This window comes from Panicum hallii, chromosome 5, assembly GCF_002211085.1.
Source record: "Panicum hallii strain FIL2 chromosome 5, PHallii_v3.1, whole genome shotgun sequence".
Classification (NCBI taxonomy): domain Eukaryota; kingdom Viridiplantae; phylum Streptophyta; class Magnoliopsida; order Poales; family Poaceae; genus Panicum; species Panicum hallii.
Window position 1 is genome coordinate 6861279 of NC_038046.1, and position 17707 is coordinate 6878985.

The window sequence follows — 17707 nt, forward strand, 5'->3', positions numbered from 1 at the left end:
TTAGCAGCCCGGCCCAGATAACACGCCCGCCCGCTCGCGAAGAGGGAGAGGCGAGGCCGCGAGGGAGGAAGCCGGTGGCGGTGAAGACGGCAACACCGTCGGCGAGGGCAGGTGGGATAGGAGGAGAGGCGAGCCTGCAGAAGCGCGAGCTATGGCGCGGCGGGAGGGGCGTGCGGCGCCCTGTGCCACCAGCGGCCACTTCTCCGTCGTCCGCATTGGAGGTTCGCCTGCATTTCCTCGTCCTCTCAGTCTCGCGTTCGCCCAAATTCGCAAACGGTTCCCAATTCGAGCCACACCCCCCCCCCTCAACCCCCCCCCACCCACCCACCCACACAATTCGTACTGGTAAGCAGTTTCAGAGGCTTCGATCGATGCGTTTGCCGATGCTTTTATAATGCCGGAAGAGGTGATTTCACTTCCACCCGGGGTTCACCACATGCTAATCTAGCTATGGTTCTGGAAAATTCTGCGTGGTAGCAGCAGCAACAGCTGTTATTGCTGATGAAAATTGTGTAGAATACATGGATCAAGTAAAGTAGTGTGTAGTTGACACAACAAAATGATCTGGGAAAAGGCAGCAAATCGAGCAATCTCTTCTACGGTTCGCTATGTTTAAGCTCAGGGTGGGGTGGTTCTCCCGCTATGCTGCCGCTGCTGTTCGAGCGGGCAGTGACCACCGGCCCGCGATACAGGTGCGAAGCAGAGGCGGTCCCTGCATGCTCAAACTCCACGGTGGATGAGCTGCCCGAGCTCAGCCCCTCGTCGTGCAGCATCACCTCGATCTCCTTCACAACAGAGTTCATGGTGGGACGCCTCGAGGCCGACTCGTCCACACACTCCATTGCCAGCTGCACGAACCTCCTGAACCCCGTGGTATGTGCGGCGTCATGGATCGCTGGGTCCACGATGCCTTGCAGGCCATAGTAGTCTTGGTCGTTGGGGTCTATGGCCATCCTGAATTCCCGGACAATGTACCTGCCCTTTGATATGGGCAGCCTGCCACTCAGTATCTCCAGCATGACAACACCAAAGCTGTACACGTCGCTCTTCTCCGAGAGCTGCTGTGTCATGTAGTACTCTGGGTCCAAATAGCCCTATATGAAAGTGATCATCAACGACAGGAGTAACTAATTGAACTACGCAAGCATTATTAAGCAGATAGCCTACCAGTGTTCCTTTGACTTGAGTAGAAACGTGGCCCTTCTCAGTGTCTGCGACTAGCTTTGACAGACCAAAATCAGCAACCTTTGCTTTAAAGCTGTCATCCAAAAGGATATTTGTGGACTTGACATCTCTGTGGATAATCGGTGGATTGGCAAGCTCATGAAGATATGCTAGTCCTCTGGCCGATCCTAGAGCAATCCTAAGCCTTTTCTTCCAATCCAGGTAAATTCCTCTTGCTGCATAACAAGTACATTTCTTATAGTAAAACATGAAAGGAAAAGGAAAGAACATAACACTTTTGGATTTGTAATTATTAGATTCTGTGTACATACCTTGTAAGTTCTGTCTTAATGTTCCATTGCTAACATATTCATATACCAGCATCTGCTCCCCTTGTTCATAGCAAAATCCTATCAGACTTACCAGGTTCTTGTGATGGACTCTGGATAGCAGCTCGATCTCATTTTTGAATTCCAATGCACCTTGCTTCGATCCATACTCTGCTCGTTTTATTGCCACACTTGTTCCATCTGCTAGTATTCCCTTGTAAACCTTTCACATGCAGAGGGAATCACCATGTGTAGCTGTCTGTGTAAAACCCCTTAAAAGAATGCTGATAGGTGATAATTTCAGTATATATAGCTGTTTACCTTTCCATAACCTCCTGATCCTATTTCATTGTTTTCTGCAAAATTGTTGGTGCAAGTCTTTAGTTCATCAAAAGAAAAAAGCCTTGCTCCTTTCAGCTGTGGGGCACCTCCGCTGTCTTTTTGAGCAATTCCCCATGAAGCTAAAATTTGGATATGCACGAGGTAAATAATCAGCAAAGTTATATCCAGCTACAGTTCCATTTTTAGGGGGGATACAGTAGGAGAAACCCGTACTATGGTAAATATATTAATAAAAGGAAAAGAATAAAAATACTGTAGAAGAAGCAAGTGCCGAGCCCAAGGAAACCAAAATCATAAGCTATAATTTTCTCTGGATTGTTACTGCTTGCACGCGTTTGATCACTATATTTTTGTAGTTATAGGCACATTTTCTGTAACAGTTTGTAAGCTTTGAAAGGGCTATGTAACAATAGGAATGGAGAACAGGGGGACTGGTTCGCATCTGACCTAGTTAGTACACATAACCTCTGTCAATTCTGCAGTATATGCCTACCATATCTCTAGATTAGCCTATTAGGCTACCATATATTCCCTTTGTTCCAAATTATAGGTCATTTTGGCTTTTCTAGATACATAGCATTTGCTATGCACCTAGATGTTCATTATGTCTAGACACATAGGAAAAACTATGTATCTAAAAAGACCAAAACAACCTTTAATTTGGAACGAAGGGAGTAGTTAACTAGCTTGAATCCTGATTAATTACAGCTATACAATAGACACAAATTTTATATGAAGTAAACTTTGTTTTACAATTCTAGCACCAATAAGCTGTATTTGTAATAGATCTGGAAGTCTGTAACAGCTGTAGCAAATTATTGGTACTGTATAACTGTTACTGTCAATTCTCATCAAATAATCGCATTTATGTTTTCCTTTTTTTTTTCTCTTGACCAAGTAGAGAATTTGTAGTTTCCCCCCTTTATTTATTAGTGTGCCTTGTTGACTAAAAATAAAGTACTTTATAAGGGGCGACCATGGTAAACACATCCCAAAAATGTCATGTTTTTCTTCTTAAAAAGTACCCAGCAGCTTTTAGGGCTGTATAGTTGTCAATGATATTCTTTGGAACCTCACCAAAAGGATTTGTTTGTCCTGATAATTCCTCTGTCCTTCTCTTTTGTAAAAAAGAAAATATTGCCCAGGAAGTTAGGGCAGTCAGAACAAGACCACATGCTACTGCAATTCCAGCAACAGCACCTGTACTTATTTTTGATTTTCCACTGTCATCTGCTCCTGAGACAAGATAGCACAATGTTTTTCATACATATTTAATTACATAAAGACACAATTTTACATGATTATATTTGATTATTCGAATACCTGCAAAGTGGGCATATGGATCTGCGACGAAGAAATAAGGTCCAAAACCTTGTGGTGGCTTGTAAGTTTGATTGCTAAGATCAAAGCCTATCCTTGTTACTTCTGACACGTTGAAGGATGTTCCAGTAGATGGAAACATTCTCAATTTAACTTGGAGGTAATCATCACTTGTGAAACGGACATCAGAAAGGAAAACTGAACCAGCCTGCAGTCCCAGCTCTGTCCAGAGGCTAGTTTCCAATTGCTGAAAGTGCTCATTGTTTGTGAAGTCTGCAAACAGCGGTGACCTGAAGAAAATTGTACCCATGTAGGGGTAGGCACAGCCACAATTCGCAGGGTCTAGGCTTTGATCACTGGAACATGAAGTTGAGCCGCATTTGGTTATACTAGTAACATATGGTATTATGCTGTCTTCCTGAATGCTGCAAAAGTGGCTACTGGAGAATTCAGAATCCAAGCACACAGGATTCCCCACAAGTCTGCCGATAGAGGAAGAGGCAATTCTAGTGAGTAAATGGAGAAGAGAAACAATACATAATCTTTGGTTTTAGAGCATGCAAGTACTCACACTAGTGTTCTGTTGTAGCTTTGTGTTATATTGGCCTCAACTATACGATTGTTTAGGAGATTTACTCTCTGCAGTTGTTGGCTGATGTTACCAGTCATGTCAAGTGTACCGTTAAAGGCATTATTGCTTAGTATACTGTCTGATCAGTGGAAAAAACAAGCAAATATGAGAAACTTCTATACTCATTATCAAGATTCGTCTTGTTATATGTTGCTAGAAAATTACACTTGCTGCAGTTCAGGCAAGGTAAAGATCCTGTTGGGAACCTGGCCATACAGCCCTCCAGAAGCTATCACTCTGCATATAAGGGTCATAAGGTAACATGGTTTCACTGAAGGAGAAAAGATAGCGCTGAGATATATGAGATGATCAAATAGTGCATGTCTTAAACTCACATTGAAGTAAGTGTTTCCAGTGCCAGCAACCAGGCTGGTAGGACAGACGGATCAAATGAATTGTTGCTTAAATCGCTGGGTGTGAAAAGAAGCATTCATCAGGACTTGTCACAGTTTTTTATATCAGAAGACAGTGTAGAAAAAAGAAAGCAGGAGCAAGATCTTACATGGCATTAAGTTTTGTCAGGGTGCTGAGATCTGGCATTGTTCCACGCAGCTGGTTGTCTGCAAAGTTCCTGAACAAGGTAGTTATTCAAATGAGATACCCTATAATCTGATAACTCATGTAAATGTCTCACTCAATTGACTGAGAGTTCAAAAATCACACAGCACTTACAGTCCATTTAGGTTGACAAGGTTACTGATGTTGGTCGGGACTGCTCCTGTGAATCTGTTCTTATCTAATCGGCTGATGAAGGAAACAACTTTATTGCTGAGAATAGGGTTGGAAGGAAGAGAAATGCCAAGATACTTACAGAATCTGGAGACTGGTGATGCTACCAAGTTCAGCAGGGATAGGACCAGACAATTGATTGTTGTCAAATAATCTGATGAATGTAAACAAAGTGGTCAGTACAATACTATAACAAGTCTATAGGAGTTGTTATCAGTAGAAATCAGCTTCGTCTTACATGTGTTCGAGTCTCATGCTAGAGCTGAAGAGGCCGTTGAGAGTACCAGTTAATTGGTTTTTATTGAAATGGCTGTTAATTGATTAGAACAGAGTATCATCATGATAGGAAAGCGAGTAAAAGCACGCACACTGATCATCCATTCTTAGTTTTTGGGAAGGAAGAAATGTTAGAGGGGCTTACAAATGTTTGGTGTGTGTAAGTAGGTCAAGTCCTGGAGAAGTGGTTGATGAAATTGGAATTGGACCAGAAAGCTGATTTTCTGCCAAGTCTAGCCAGAAGAGGTTGGTGAGTAGGCCGATTGAAGCAGGAATTCTGCCTGTAAAGTTGTTTGAATTCAGAGCCCTGCAGAGTGTATTTCATCGATAGTTCATTTCTCGTCACCAGTATAGCACAAGAAGCTGCTGAGCGATGATAAAGAGTATGAAGTTGTGATTAAGGTTTCTTATCAATCTAGAAGCTCTTACAGGAATGAGAGCTGCACCAAATTTCCTAATTCTTGGGGAATGCCTCCTGTGAAGCTGCAGCCAGCCAAGATTCTGAATATCACAATGCATTGGGTCAGCTTCATTGATTCATGGAGCATTATATGACTCGTTATGAAATATAAGAATTTGCCCTTAGGGTTAGGGTGTACAGTGTTGTAAGTTGCTTGAGATTGCCAATTGAAGTGGGCAATGAGCCACTAAGACCACTGTTGGAGGAGAGGTCCCTGCATGCAGCATAACATATGAGTGAATACTTGTGGAGGTAAATTAGCAAGTGCCTTTTTATATGCCACACATCGTTTGGCACCTGGAGGTGCTCACACTATAAACTAAAATATTCTATGTTATTTTAAATATTTAGTGCACACATGTAATCCATGCTACCATTGAATTAGGAAAGTTGTCCATAAACTCTAGACGTATAGGGTGGAAGTATGGCAGGAATCTTGGCTGGCTGGGCTTGGCTGGAACAGACTAACTTCCAATATCGGGAAGCCAAAATCTTTCTGTATATAGCTTAAATTTGTTGTAATGCTTTATAGTATAGATACATATAATTACTTCCCAATACATGGAGACAAAGTAACCATGGGCTGATGACGTGTTTTTTCAAATTCTGAGCAGACTCCTCTTATACCTCTTATCAATTGAAACTAGAAAATATGGTCTTACTAATGATAGTCTATAAACTTATATTTATGCGAAAATGACTCACAGGTAAACAAGCTCACTGAGCTGGCCTATACTGCTGCCTAATGTGCCTTGAAGGTTGATGCTTGATAGCCTCCTGGAAACATGAATTTTAATTTCGATTAGATTAAGCGTGAAAGTTAAACTATTACAACATTATTAGTTGGTACTCACATTGATGTAACTCGCCCATTGTTGCACGTAATCCCATCCCATTGTGCACCACAGGGATCACTTGATGCTTTCCAACTTGATGGGAAGTTCTGCCACCCTCTCATTAAAGATTGAAGCGCAGCCACTGACAATTTGTATCCATGTTATTGTTAACCCAGAAGTTATATTGCATTGGATTGAGTTATGTATCCCTTATTGTTAGCTGCTCTTACTGCTACTTACATAAGATAAAAGTGGAAAGGTCACCAACTTGGGAAATAAAGAAGATACTGAGTCATTTGATATGGTGCTTATGATAGAAATATTTCATTGGATATATACTTTGAAGATAAAGGCAAGCTAAAACATGAAATTTTTTATTTGGAGAGAACAATATTGTTGCTTGAACATTAAGTGTGGCATATAAAAGGTTTTCCATCGAACATGTTTGTGTGTCTTGTCACCTTCAAGATGCTTAAGCTATACTTTGCAAGGAGCCTAGTCTAAAACTAAGAAATAAGAAGGGAAAGTTTCAGAAACCAGGTTCATAATGATTACCATCTTGAGGATCTGTATCGCAGAATCCTGCAGGAAGACTGGCCAAAAACATGACCAGCAGCAGAGGAATGGACAGTGCCTTCATTCTGAGAGCTAAAAGAAAAAAAACTTCTGGGTACCACAAAGCTGCTGCGAATGCTTCTTCTCAAGAAGCCAAAGGGTGGAGCTTTCTAGGGTGAACAACTGAACGCGAAGACTTGCTCTTTTAATGAATGTTCCCTTGAGTAGGAACAGGTCAGCACGATCTTCTCTTGCTTGCATATTCCTCATGAAACTTGCACCAGCTGCAAATTTGTCAAACTGGAGAGTAAGCCAAGGATATGGAAAAGCATGTAAAACAACAGAGTTGCATAAGGATTACTGACTCTTCCATGGATCCCTAAATGGCCTGTTGTCTGAGAACTCAGATATAAGTTTGCTTTGGTCTATGATGACTGATGGCTTGGTGCATGTCACAATGCTGTCCAAAGAACATGTTTCTTTAAACTTTTGAATTTGGATGTGCTTGTGACAACTTGTGTCTGTTTTGTTATTTAAATTATTGTAGGCTGCTCATGCTTACAGGCTGTTTCTTGATGCAGTATATGATGGGGTGGACTGAAATAACAATGTCAATGCTTTGGAAGCTCTGATAATGACATAGTTACTTCCATTGTTTGTGCAAGGTACTCCTTGTTTTACCCACGTCCTACTTCGAAGTTATTTGATGGTAATTTTTTTTGGTATCATTAGCTTTTGAGCATGCATACCTTTTGAATTATTTAATGTCCCCAACTGGTGGCAGATGGGACTCGATGAAATGCAGTGTGCACTTTTCATAAATTGTCCCTGCTATTTCCAAAACAGGAAGTGCAGCAAACATGCATTACAGTACAAAGTAATGACTGTGAGTTATCCTCATTACTGGTTATATAATCAAAAGAAAGACATTTGTGCATACATGTGCATACATGGCCAATGCCTCTTCACAACCATTTTGTTGTCACCAAAAAGGCAATTATCAGTTATAATATTGTCCCTCGTAGCCCTTTGATGTATTCAGATATCGCCTCCCATTGACTAACTTCATGGCCTCTCTCTGATAGTATCTTGGACTTCTAGCTATTATTCCTTGATCCAATTGGCCGATCAGAGGCCATTAATTTTTCAAGAAATGTAGCTAGTATCTAACCATGTGGATTGATGTTGTCTTGAATCTTAATGTAGGATTTACAACTGATAAGTATATGGAATTGCAATATACATAGGAGAAACAATTTAGATCACAGGAGAATGTTTATCTTGGCACGTAGAAAAGATATAGTCATATAAATGGTATTATAGACAGATCATTCACTACCGTTTCATCTTAAGCAAGTCACTTGACACAGTGTTTCAAGAATATTCATGCGCTGATTTATCAACAGACAGGAAAGGTGATTATTGTATGATACATCCCTAATGTCCAGTTCACTTGGACTATGCACCAAAAACAGACTAGAGACTGATATCTACTTCGGTTGAACAGCTGAGTATGAATATACACTGTTGTAATCAAAGGTGTTGCTACTGCTTTCATCATTCATGGGCAAATGTTCTGCATAAGGATCTTGGCTCTTTGCATCTCCAAAATTTTCAGCTGATAAAGATGCTGAGTTTAACAATTGTGTCCCTTCATTCTGGACGATGGTCTCAAGTTCCTTCACAACATCATTCATTGTTGGGCGGTCAACACCAGACTCTTCCACACATTCCATAGCCAACTGCACAAATCTCCTGAAGCCAATTAATTTAGCTGAATCCCGGATTTTTGGATCGATTAGGCCCTTCAAGCCATAGTATTCTTGATCATACTGATCTATTGCTGTCCTGATCTCACGAACAATGTACCTGCCTTTCTCTATGGGCTGCCTGGCAGTTATTAGTTCTAGCAGCACAACTCCGAAGCTGTAGACGTCACTCTTCTCAGAAAGCTGTTGTGTCATGTAATATTCAGGATCCAAATAGCCCTATCAACAATGCAAGAGGAATCAGCAAAAGTTTTCTTTCTCCAAAAGAAATTGTAATCATAGAATATCCAAAATACATATTGCGTACCAGTGTTCCCTTTACTTGGGTAGAAACGTGACCCTTTTGTGTGTCAGATACTAGCTTTGAAAGACCAAAATCAGCAACCTTTGCATTGAGACTTTCATCCAAAAGGATATTGGTTGACTTGATATCTCTGTGTATGATTGGCGGATCAGCAAGTTCGTGGAGGTATGCTAGACCTTTTGCTGAGCCAATGGCAATTCTGAGGCGCTTCTTCCAATCCAAGCTCACTCCTCCTTTATCTGCAGTCAATTCATGGTTATATCCTATGTTATTGCGAAGGCACATGTTGTTAGGTAAAACGTGGTGTTACTTAAAGTGAGTAATGTAGATGATACCCATGAGGTTCTCCCTTAATGTCCCATAAGGGATATATTCGTAAACCAACATCTGTTCCCCTTGTTCGTAGCAGAAACCCACTAGGCTCACAAGGTTCTTGTGATGAACCCTGGACAGCAGTTCTATCTCATTCTTGAACTCAGCTACACCTTGCATGGATCCTTGTTGTGCTCGTTTTATTGCAGCTATTTGCCCGTTTGCGAGTGTCCCTTTGTACACCTTTTAACAGAGTAAGTCTGGCATTAGATGCTTTCACAAACACTTCGTTCTGCATGTGAGAAGGTCAGCATGGAAATTGAATTACCTTCCCATATCCTCCAGATCCTATCTCATTGATTTCTGAGAAATTATTGGTGCATTTTTTCAGTTCCTCAAATGAAAAGTATCTTGCGCCCTTCAGTTGCGGTGCATCTCCGTTGTCTGTACCACCAGTTCCCCATGATGCTGTGGCACCAAAGAATTAAGAAGAACAAATTATCTTTCTAATCCTTGGTATGCAGAGAATTAACTGTAACAGCTAGCTCAAAATGGATATATGTGATGCATCTTCCATTAGATTGAAATTTAATTGTTAAATACATACCAAAAGGATTTGTAGTTCGCTCTACTGCCTCCTTGGCTATCCTTCTCTGTCGTAGAGCATACATTGCTGCCATAATAAAGCCAGCAATAAGGACACAGCCCGCAATTGCGATTCCAATTATTGCGCCTTTGCCCATTGAGGATTTTTTATTGCTGGGACCTGAAATGGATAATTAGCAATTAAAGATGCGTCAGACAAAAGATGGTACAAGCCTGTGCGGTTTATACTATTTACATACCTGGAAAGTAAGTGCTTGCTATGAAGCTGTATGGTCCAAATGCAGTTGGGGCTTTAAGAGTTTGGTTGACCAGGGCAGTACTGATTCTTATAACATCTGAGCGATTGAAGCTCGTTCCACTGACCGGAAAAATCTTCACTGTGAATGTTAGAGGTGCTCCTGGACTGAATTCTACATTGGAAAGAGCAACTGATCCTGATGCCAGGCTGAGGTTCTGCTGAAGTGTTGACTCCAGAATTTGGAAATTTGTGGGGCTTGTGACATCAGAGAAGGCGGGTGCTCGGAAGATCATCAAACCCTGAAATGGGTTGGTGCATGCGCAGTTCTGTGAAGTGACTGGACTTGCTGACTGATCAGTGGGGCATGGAATGGCAGCACATGGGCCAAGGTTAGTGGCATATGGCACTTGCTGCTTTTGCTTGAGTGTGCAGAAACTAGTGTTATCAAAGCATACAGGATTCCCTGATAATCTGGACAAGAACAAAAATTGACATGGTTAATAATACATGCCATTCATCATGCAAGCATGGAACTATTTTTGCTTGAGAGGACAATGCTTACATAAGGCTGTTGCTGTAGCTTGTTACATCAGCCTCTATGATTTGATTATTTGTCAAGTCAACAACCTGCAACTGTGAGCTGATGTTACCTGTCATATTAAGTTTCCCACCGAATGAATTCCTAGCTAGTGATCTGCAATACAATATGACATAACAAGATGCACAAAAAATTAGTCAGCTGAAACTTTCTACAGCTATTCAAGAAAATCATGGCATAACCGCATAAGCATTGATGAATTACACTTGCTGCAGGTTGGGTAAACTGAACAGAGCACTAGGGATTGTTCCAGTAAGATCATCATTTTCCATAAATCTGCATATCCAATAGAAACATTATCTATATTGTAGCATTAAGTTTTATATTCACTTTGTTAATCCTCAAAACTCACATGCTATTCAGGGATGTCAACGTTGAAAACCATCCAGGTGCTCGTGAGCTTGGGAAGTTATTGTTGCTTAGGTCCCTGCTTGGAGAAAGAAAAAAAATTAACAACAGAAAAAGAATTATTAACTTGAATGTTGATATATTTTTCTTACACATAATCTAGCTGAGTTACACTAGTGAGATCTGGCATTGTCCCGTTTAGTAGGTTGTTTGCTAAGCTCCTGCAAGAACCAAAGGGATGTTTGCAATGTCATTTTCAAGCACCATGAAATATCTGATGTTCATTAAAATTTAGTTACTTACAGTTCCATCAGGTTACTTAGGTTGCCAATACTATCAGGAACTGGACCGCTGAACCGGTTATGATCTAGTCGGCTGGAATGCAATAAAAATTGTGAAAATGTTCAAAATGCTGTGCAAGACTGGTGCCAAATATGATAGATCCGGTACTTACATTATTTGAAGTGATATGACTAGTCCAAGAGATTCTGGGATTGGTCCAGTAAAGTTGTTGTTGTCAAATATCCTGTCATTGATTACGGAAAGCGGTGACGTACTGAGGTGGCATTAATGAACAGAAGTAGCTACTCAAACGCAGAACACAGCTTACGCATGTATAAGGTTCATGTTGCCATTGAAAAGGCTTTCGCTCATTGGGCCTGTCAGCTGGTTCTCACTGAAGTGGCTGTTCATTGCATGGATGCAACCATATGGAATTAGAAAATTTGTTTTTTATTCTTGTTATTCTAGAGTTGGTACTACATTTCAGAACTCACAAATGCTTAGCTTTGACGAGTTGATTCAACCCTGGAGAAACGGGTATTTGTCCTGACAGCTTATTTGCGGACATGTCTAACCAGATAAGATTTGAAAGAAGGCCAAGTGTTGGTGGAATTCCACCAGTGAACTTATTTGAGTTTAGTGCCCTGCACAAGGAAATAATTAATTGAATTCACATGATGAACAGAATATTGTCCATTGGATATCTTCTTCCAAATCTGAGTAATTTCTTACAGGAATGTGAGCTGCGATAAGTTGCCTATCTCTCTTGGGATATTACCACTGAAGCTGCATCCAAGCAAAATCCTGGGAAAACCAACATACCGTCAGCCTTCCTTCTCTTCTTTTTATTTGCTGACCTTTGCAGATCGCTCAGAAAACAAATGTAGTATTTATATTATTACGAAGTGTCATTTCTTACAGAGTTGTAAGCTGCTTCAGATTTCCAATTTTTGGAGTAAGTGGACCTCCGAGATTTAGGTTGTTAGACAGATCCCTGCATGCAATGTCAGTAGCTTAACATTTTTTCTCTGTTCTTGATCTCTAAGGTAAATGGCTAGGTAACATCTTATCGACTGCACTCCTATGTGTTGTGATGGTATTTTCTTAGGAAAATACTAAACTTTTATTGTTGCTAAATTGAGTTATTTTCATAATAGGACATAGGACTCACAGATACATCAAAGCAGATAGTTGGCCTACGGCATCGCTTAATGTACCTTGCAGGTTCATGCTTGGTAATCTCCTGCAAATACCAGGTTTCAGCACAGTATTTGATTATTTGTTAATAGAAGAAGGTTACTTGAGCACTCACACTTCTGTCACCCTTCCATTAGAACAGGAAATTCCATCCCAGGAGCTGCAGGGATCGGTTGAACCTGTCCAGCTTTGTGGTCCATTCTTCCAGTTATTCATCAAAGCCTGAAGTGCGGCAACTGCAAAATTCATTAGCTAACATTAGTCGACCATTTTCGCATTAACTGTAGTAGTTGATTCTTTTTATCCCTTCTTAATTTAGTGACAGGCAGTCCTGCTGATTCAGGGGGAAAAACTACCAGTAGATCTCAGTATCTCACTTCTATCTTAGGGGTAATAGAGTCCATGAATCTTACTCATCGTTTATATAATATGAAGCTCATTCATACCAGAGGTATATATGCAAATATCATTTCAGAAAATTCAAAGAGAGAGAGAGCTCTGTCTAAGAAAGGATTGTACCAGCAAAAAAAAACAGCATTTGGTGTTCAGTTTCACCCCCTTTTTTTAACTTGAGAACATACTTCATATAGTAGCATGGCTTTCTAAGTTTGATCACTGAACTTGTGTGGATGTTATTACATGGCAGTTTTGTATCACCTTGACTAAATAATTGTTTCGAAAACATTAATTGAAAAGCAACACACTGACTTGTATCGAACAGTCTACTTGTTTGTTAAATAAAAATAATTCTAAAAAAGAAGATTGACAAATTTGAAAATAAACATAATTTGATGTAGCTGAATGCGGTTTATATGTTTGTTTTCTGTAGAAACTGGATATCCATTGTAATTGGAAAAATCGCACCTTATAATCCTGGTAGAACTAATCTAGCTCGACCTTTTTTCAGGTCAACAGACACTCTGAATAATTGTATCCTTGAAAGAAGGTGGCATGCTTCCTATATCCTGATGAAATGCAAAATATCAAGGCTTACCATCTTGGGAGTTTGTCTGGCTGAAGCTTGGCCGGAGCCCTACCAGGAGCAAGAACAGAAGGAGCGGCCAATGCATCGCCACTGTGCTGCACCCTCCAGGCTAGGCCTCCACGCAAATCAAAGTGTCACCAGATCACAGCCAACTCCGATGGCCGTCCTTGGAGAAGCCTATGCACGAACTAGTTAACGGACGAGCCAGCAGCTACCAAATGGCGCCGCCTCCTTCCTGAGGATGGATGGAACCAGGCAAAGAAAACAACCTTTAAAGCAAAACAATCTTACATAACCAGATTCAGAAGAATCTCTCATCAATTATTGACTAAGCTGATTACCCGGTCCAAGCAACAGATATGCTCATAAGAACGCACGCATGCAAGGTTATGGGAGGCCTTAAACAGGTCTACGAAGAGCTCGGTTGAACTGATCAAAACATGATGGAGTGTTTGATGACAACGTTCCTCGTTAGTAGTGGGGGCAGTTGCTTCTGGCGGCTGGGGCCTCATCCAGGTAATACCTTAAAAATTGCTCCTTACTGAGCTTTGACCCAGTCATTGCTATTAATTAACAAAGTTGATACGGCCAAGAATTGGACTCTTGTGTCGTGGGCCCACAGTTCATAAACGCGTTATGCTGCTCAACTGCTTCTTTAATTTTTTTACCCCTTGTGCTGGTCAGCCAATGGAGCTGGGAACCAGATTTTGATGTCCAAGTTATTGTCACCTGGCAGCCAGCCCTGCTGATGTGGATATGGCATCATGGCAAGGATATTATGTAAGTATGCTTTCCGTTCCCTTGAATGCACCTGTTGTTTGATCGTGAATCAGTTTTTCATCCTTGAGAAATCTGTTTTTCCCCCCGAAATGTTTTGAAATCTGATAAGTGATCTCAGTTAAATTCGCACATGGCATCTTACTGCGCAGGTTTCTCAGGGGCTCCAGAATCTTTGAACGCATGGCAGCGAGAATGTGCAGATGAATCTACTAACTACTCTCCGTGGAATCATTAGAAGGTCAGCAGTGCAGATGGTTCTGTAACACAAATTATTCAGCACGCTTAATCAAACCTATTCAGTTGGGTCTGACCATGCTGTTTTTTGTTTTGATCTTGATGGGAGGCGGAACAAGACTATGTTATATGTTCTTGATTGAAGTGGATCAGGAGGGCCAAGTTTGGATGCACCTGCTCAACTGCTTCCTCTTGTTGGGATTGCCAAAAGCTTTGCAAGACAGATAAAATTTGGTGCATGACTGCTCCAGAAAATGCAGCCGAATCAACACCAAGGAAGGCTTGCACGCAGAAGGGTCCTTCCGCGTGGAGCCAAAGTGTGGCCGGCAGTCTGATGCTTGCACTGGCCGATGAAAGATTTCTAGAGAAATGGTCCGTATTTTCTTCCGTTGTCTTAGTGCGTGATTGCGATTTTGGATTATGCTTGATCGGCACGTCGTATGTGTTACCTTTTGCAGATGTGGTCGACGGAGTTTGGCGCTGCCCCTTATGCCACTACTTCTTTTTGGAGGATGCAATGCGGTTTCTGGGGAGATGATGAAGGGTCAATGGGAAAGGCATACGCCGTTTACTTGTTACCTCGGTTTCAAATTATAAGTTACTCTAGATTTATCCCAAATCAAACTTCTATAACTCTAATGAAGTTTATAAAGGAAAACATCAACATCTATGATATCAAATTAGTTTCATTAGATCCACCATGGAATATTTCTTGATAGTGTATTTGTATATTGGTATTGTAGTTGTTAGTATATTTTCATGTACTCTTGATTAATTCACTAGTGTTTAGAACAAGTTTGCTTTGATAGTTCCCGGTACTTGGAAAACAGTGCAGGCTTAGCACACGAATTGTGTGGCACGAGAATTATGGCCAAGTCCATTCCATTTTTTCTAGACCAAGTTTACTTCGTGGACAGAGCCCGTCAGACCAAAAATGCTGATTGTGCACGGCGTCGCCGAGGTCCTAGGGTCTTGCGTCGTCGGAGAACAAATAGCAACGCGTCAGCGCAACACAGAGGGCTACGCCTATACTGTACACGTTAAACTGAAATGACCATGGGCTGATGAACAACCGATGTTAGGGGTTTTTTTTTTCTCTGATACAATTTGTGGAGGAATTTTACTGTGCTTGAACAACCGCATCAGAATGCATGCCACCTCCCTCGAATTCATTGCCCCTGCAGAGGCGGAAGCGTCTGACCGTGCGAGTGGGAGGGTTCACACAAGAAAAACCGACAAAAACGTGCAAGTGGTATGGTATGATGATTAGTGTTTTGGGGAGCTTCCATCTTGAAGGCAACACGTACTCGAATTGGACCAAGGGAACAGGTGCGAATTGGTTACGCCCGTTTCTGTTGAGCCGCCGGCCTCCATCATCTCCTATCCTTAACTAACCAACTGCTCAGGCCAAACGCCAACGGCTCGCCAGGGAATCGAACGATGGCTGCTGCAGATGCGCGCCGAGGCGGCGGAGTCAAGCGCTGAGTACGCACGGGCGACGCCATCGCGTCAACCGGGTCCTCGCCGGAGCCTGTCAAAATGGCACGAGCTCGCCGCCGGGAGGGGGCCAAATGACGCGAGCCCCAGGCGTTTTTCTATCCTAATGACGCAGCTCTCTGCGACAGGCCATGATGCTAATTAACTGGGTCACTTGCTTTCAAAAAAACAAATACTAGGTCACTATCGGGCGCGCTCTCGCTGTCAATGTGACCTTCCGGTGGTTTTAGGAGATACGGTACTATTAAAATACAAGCAACAAAAAAATGCACCCAAATTCTTTTTTTTTTGCAAAAATACCTGTAGCTGCTGTACTACTTCCCTTTTTTAAGGGATGTACACATAGTCAAAACAAATGCATTACAAAACTCGAAATCACACTGCATGGGCTTTGTGTGACAAGGCTCATGGACCAGGAGAAGGAATGTCCGGTAATTCGAAAAGGGTATTTAAAAAAACAGCAACATTCTTCCGTTTCTTCGGCGTCCGGAGATGGAGGCGTCTCGTAGGTAGAGAAACAGAAACTGAAGCGATGCAGCTTGATTGGGTTGGTGGATCCCCAGTCCCCACGTGGCCATGACCTCAACGGCTCGGCCGTGCCTTCCTCCGCCAGGTAGCAGGTACCCCCATCCAACGCTTGCATCTTATTCGGGAACGGGAGAAGCTTAGGCACAGCTTCCAATGGCGCAAGCATTTACGTAGCAGAAATGCTAGGATTTCAAGATTTACAGGAGCAGCATTGCTATCAGAAAACAAAGTAACATCCAAGATTGAGTCCAAATGACATACTAAAACAGGGAGTGCATGAAAAGAACTATGAAGATCATCGAACCCTGGGAGGCCATGAAGAATTACAAGTCGCAATAAAAAAATGCATAAATTCATTGCTTTCAAAAATCTGCTGGACAGGCCATGAAGAGTTACATTTGCTGCAGCTGTGAGAGACTGAACTGAGCACTAGGGATTGTTCCGGTCAGACCATCATTATCCATAAATCTTTATATCAGTTCAAAGCATAAGAGTTAGTTATAATGTACCGTGGGTAACTAAATCCATTTCATATTCACTTCAGAGATCCTCATAAAACTCACAAAGTATTTAGGGATATCAACGTTGAGAACCATCCTGGTGCCGGTGAGCTTGCGAAGTCATTGTTGCTTAGGTCCCTGCTCAGACAAAGAAATAGAAGTCCTTAACACCAGAAAAGAATCATCAGCCTGAAACTCTGATATATTTGTCTTACAAATAATTTAGCTGAGTTGCATTACTGAGATCTGGCACCATCCCACTCAGTAGGTTGTTTGCTAAGTTCCTGCAACAACCAACAGATATTTGCAATTTAATTTGAAGCACAGTGATATGCTTATTTAGTTGTTATTAGTTACTTACAGTTCCGTCAAGTTAAGTAGGTTACCAATACTTTCAGGAACCGGTCCACTGAACTGGTTGTCATCTAGTAGGCTGGCACGCAAAAAGAAATTCAAAACTGTTTAGTAGTGTATGCAAGACTGTTGAAAAATTGTTTTCTCTGCTACTTGCATCATTTGAAGTGTTTGGACAAGCCCAAGAGATTCTGGGATTGGCCCAGTAAATTTGCTGTTCTGAAAATACCTGATAATTACACGTAAAGCACTGAGATGGTACAAATGATAGGAAATTAGCTAGCGTTAACGAAGAACACAGCTTACACATGTATAAGGGTCATGTTGGCATTGAAAAGGCTTGCGCTTATTGGGCCTATCAGCTGGTTATGACCAAAGTGACTGTCGATTGGATGGGTAGATGGAACATATAGTCATTAGCAAATTTAAGCATCAATAATTTTTCGTTATTTATTTTTGTTCTAGAGGTGGCACGACATTTGAGAACTTGCAAATGCTTTGTGCCGACAAGTTGATCCAACCCTGGAGTTGAA

At 41.6% G+C, this 17707-nt stretch overlaps 2 protein-coding genes and 1 long non-coding RNA gene across 8 annotated transcripts; 1 reads left to right on the top strand and 2 right to left on the bottom strand.

The window, feature by feature from the left end:
- The first annotated feature begins 46 nt into the window (after nucleotides 1-46).
- On the top strand, nucleotides 47-14950 carry LOC112892215. 6 transcript variants are annotated; one of them, XR_003228692.1, is made up of 8 exons: nucleotides 47-221; nucleotides 6666-6876; nucleotides 7224-7307; nucleotides 13204-13797; nucleotides 13966-14065; nucleotides 14211-14299; nucleotides 14405-14667; nucleotides 14754-14950. It is a non-coding gene; the product is annotated as an uncharacterized LOC112892215 (long non-coding RNA). The 6 variants fall into 6 exon arrangements; XR_003228687.1 differs by having other exon boundaries at nucleotides 14211-14667; XR_003228689.1 differs by lacking the exons at nucleotides 47-221; nucleotides 6666-6876; nucleotides 7224-7307 and adding exons at nucleotides 11768-12334; nucleotides 12434-12523; nucleotides 12616-12686 and having other exon boundaries at nucleotides 14211-14667.
- On the bottom strand, nucleotides 284-6760 carry LOC112892198 (probable leucine-rich repeat receptor-like protein kinase At5g49770). Its single transcript, XM_025959326.1, has 18 exons — nucleotides 6643-6760; nucleotides 6106-6229; nucleotides 5957-6028; nucleotides 5391-5465; nucleotides 5221-5292; nucleotides 4937-5098; nucleotides 4754-4825; nucleotides 4598-4669; nucleotides 4459-4530; nucleotides 4289-4357; nucleotides 4122-4196; nucleotides 3952-4023; nucleotides 3727-3861; nucleotides 3159-3637; nucleotides 2913-3071; nucleotides 1815-1954; nucleotides 1168-1716; nucleotides 284-1094 (listed from the first exon to the last, which is right to left on the bottom strand). Exons 1-18 carry the CDS (start codon nucleotides 6725-6727, stop codon nucleotides 597-599), a joined length of 2982 nt encoding a protein of 993 aa, XP_025815111.1. The 5' UTR covers nucleotides 6728-6760; the 3' UTR covers nucleotides 284-596.
- On the bottom strand, nucleotides 7946-13425 carry LOC112892199 (probable leucine-rich repeat receptor-like protein kinase At5g49770). Its single transcript, XM_025959327.1, has 19 exons — nucleotides 13291-13425; nucleotides 12412-12532; nucleotides 12271-12342; nucleotides 12019-12093; nucleotides 11832-11903; nucleotides 11594-11743; nucleotides 11428-11502; nucleotides 11272-11343; nucleotides 11121-11192; nucleotides 10970-11038; nucleotides 10822-10896; nucleotides 10674-10745; nucleotides 10434-10565; nucleotides 9873-10342; nucleotides 9635-9793; nucleotides 9356-9495; nucleotides 9051-9270; nucleotides 8719-8954; nucleotides 7946-8630 (listed from the first exon to the last, which is right to left on the bottom strand). Exons 1-19 carry the CDS (start codon nucleotides 13364-13366, stop codon nucleotides 8133-8135), a joined length of 2856 nt encoding a protein of 951 aa, XP_025815112.1. The 5' UTR covers nucleotides 13367-13425; the 3' UTR covers nucleotides 7946-8132.
- Nucleotides 14951-17707: the final 2757 nt, after the last annotated feature.

Coding starts and splice junctions, on each gene's coding strand:
- LOC112892198 (XM_025959326.1), bottom strand. CDS start 6,727: ATGAAGGCACTGTCCATTCCTCTGCTGCTGGTCATGTTTTTGGCCAGT. Junction 4,358..4,458: donor CTTGTCAACCTAAATGGACT/GTAAGTGCTGTG, acceptor TACCTTGTTCAG/GAACTTTGCAGACAACCAGC. Junction 3,072..3,158: donor TCCATATGCCCACTTTGCAG/GTATTCGAATAA, acceptor ATCTTGTCTCAG/GAGCAGATGACAGTGGAAAA.
- LOC112892199 (XM_025959327.1), bottom strand. CDS start 13,366: ATGCATTGGCCGCTCCTTCTGTTCTTGCTCCTGGTAGGGCTCCGGCCA. Junction 11,744..11,831: donor TTATCGCAGCTCACATTCCT/GTAAGAAATTAC, acceptor TTCCTTGTGCAG/GGCACTAAACTCAAATAAGT. Junction 10,897..10,969: donor GTAACTCAGCTAGATTATGT/GTAAGAAAAATA, acceptor TTCTCCAAGCAG/GGACCTAAGCAACAATAACT.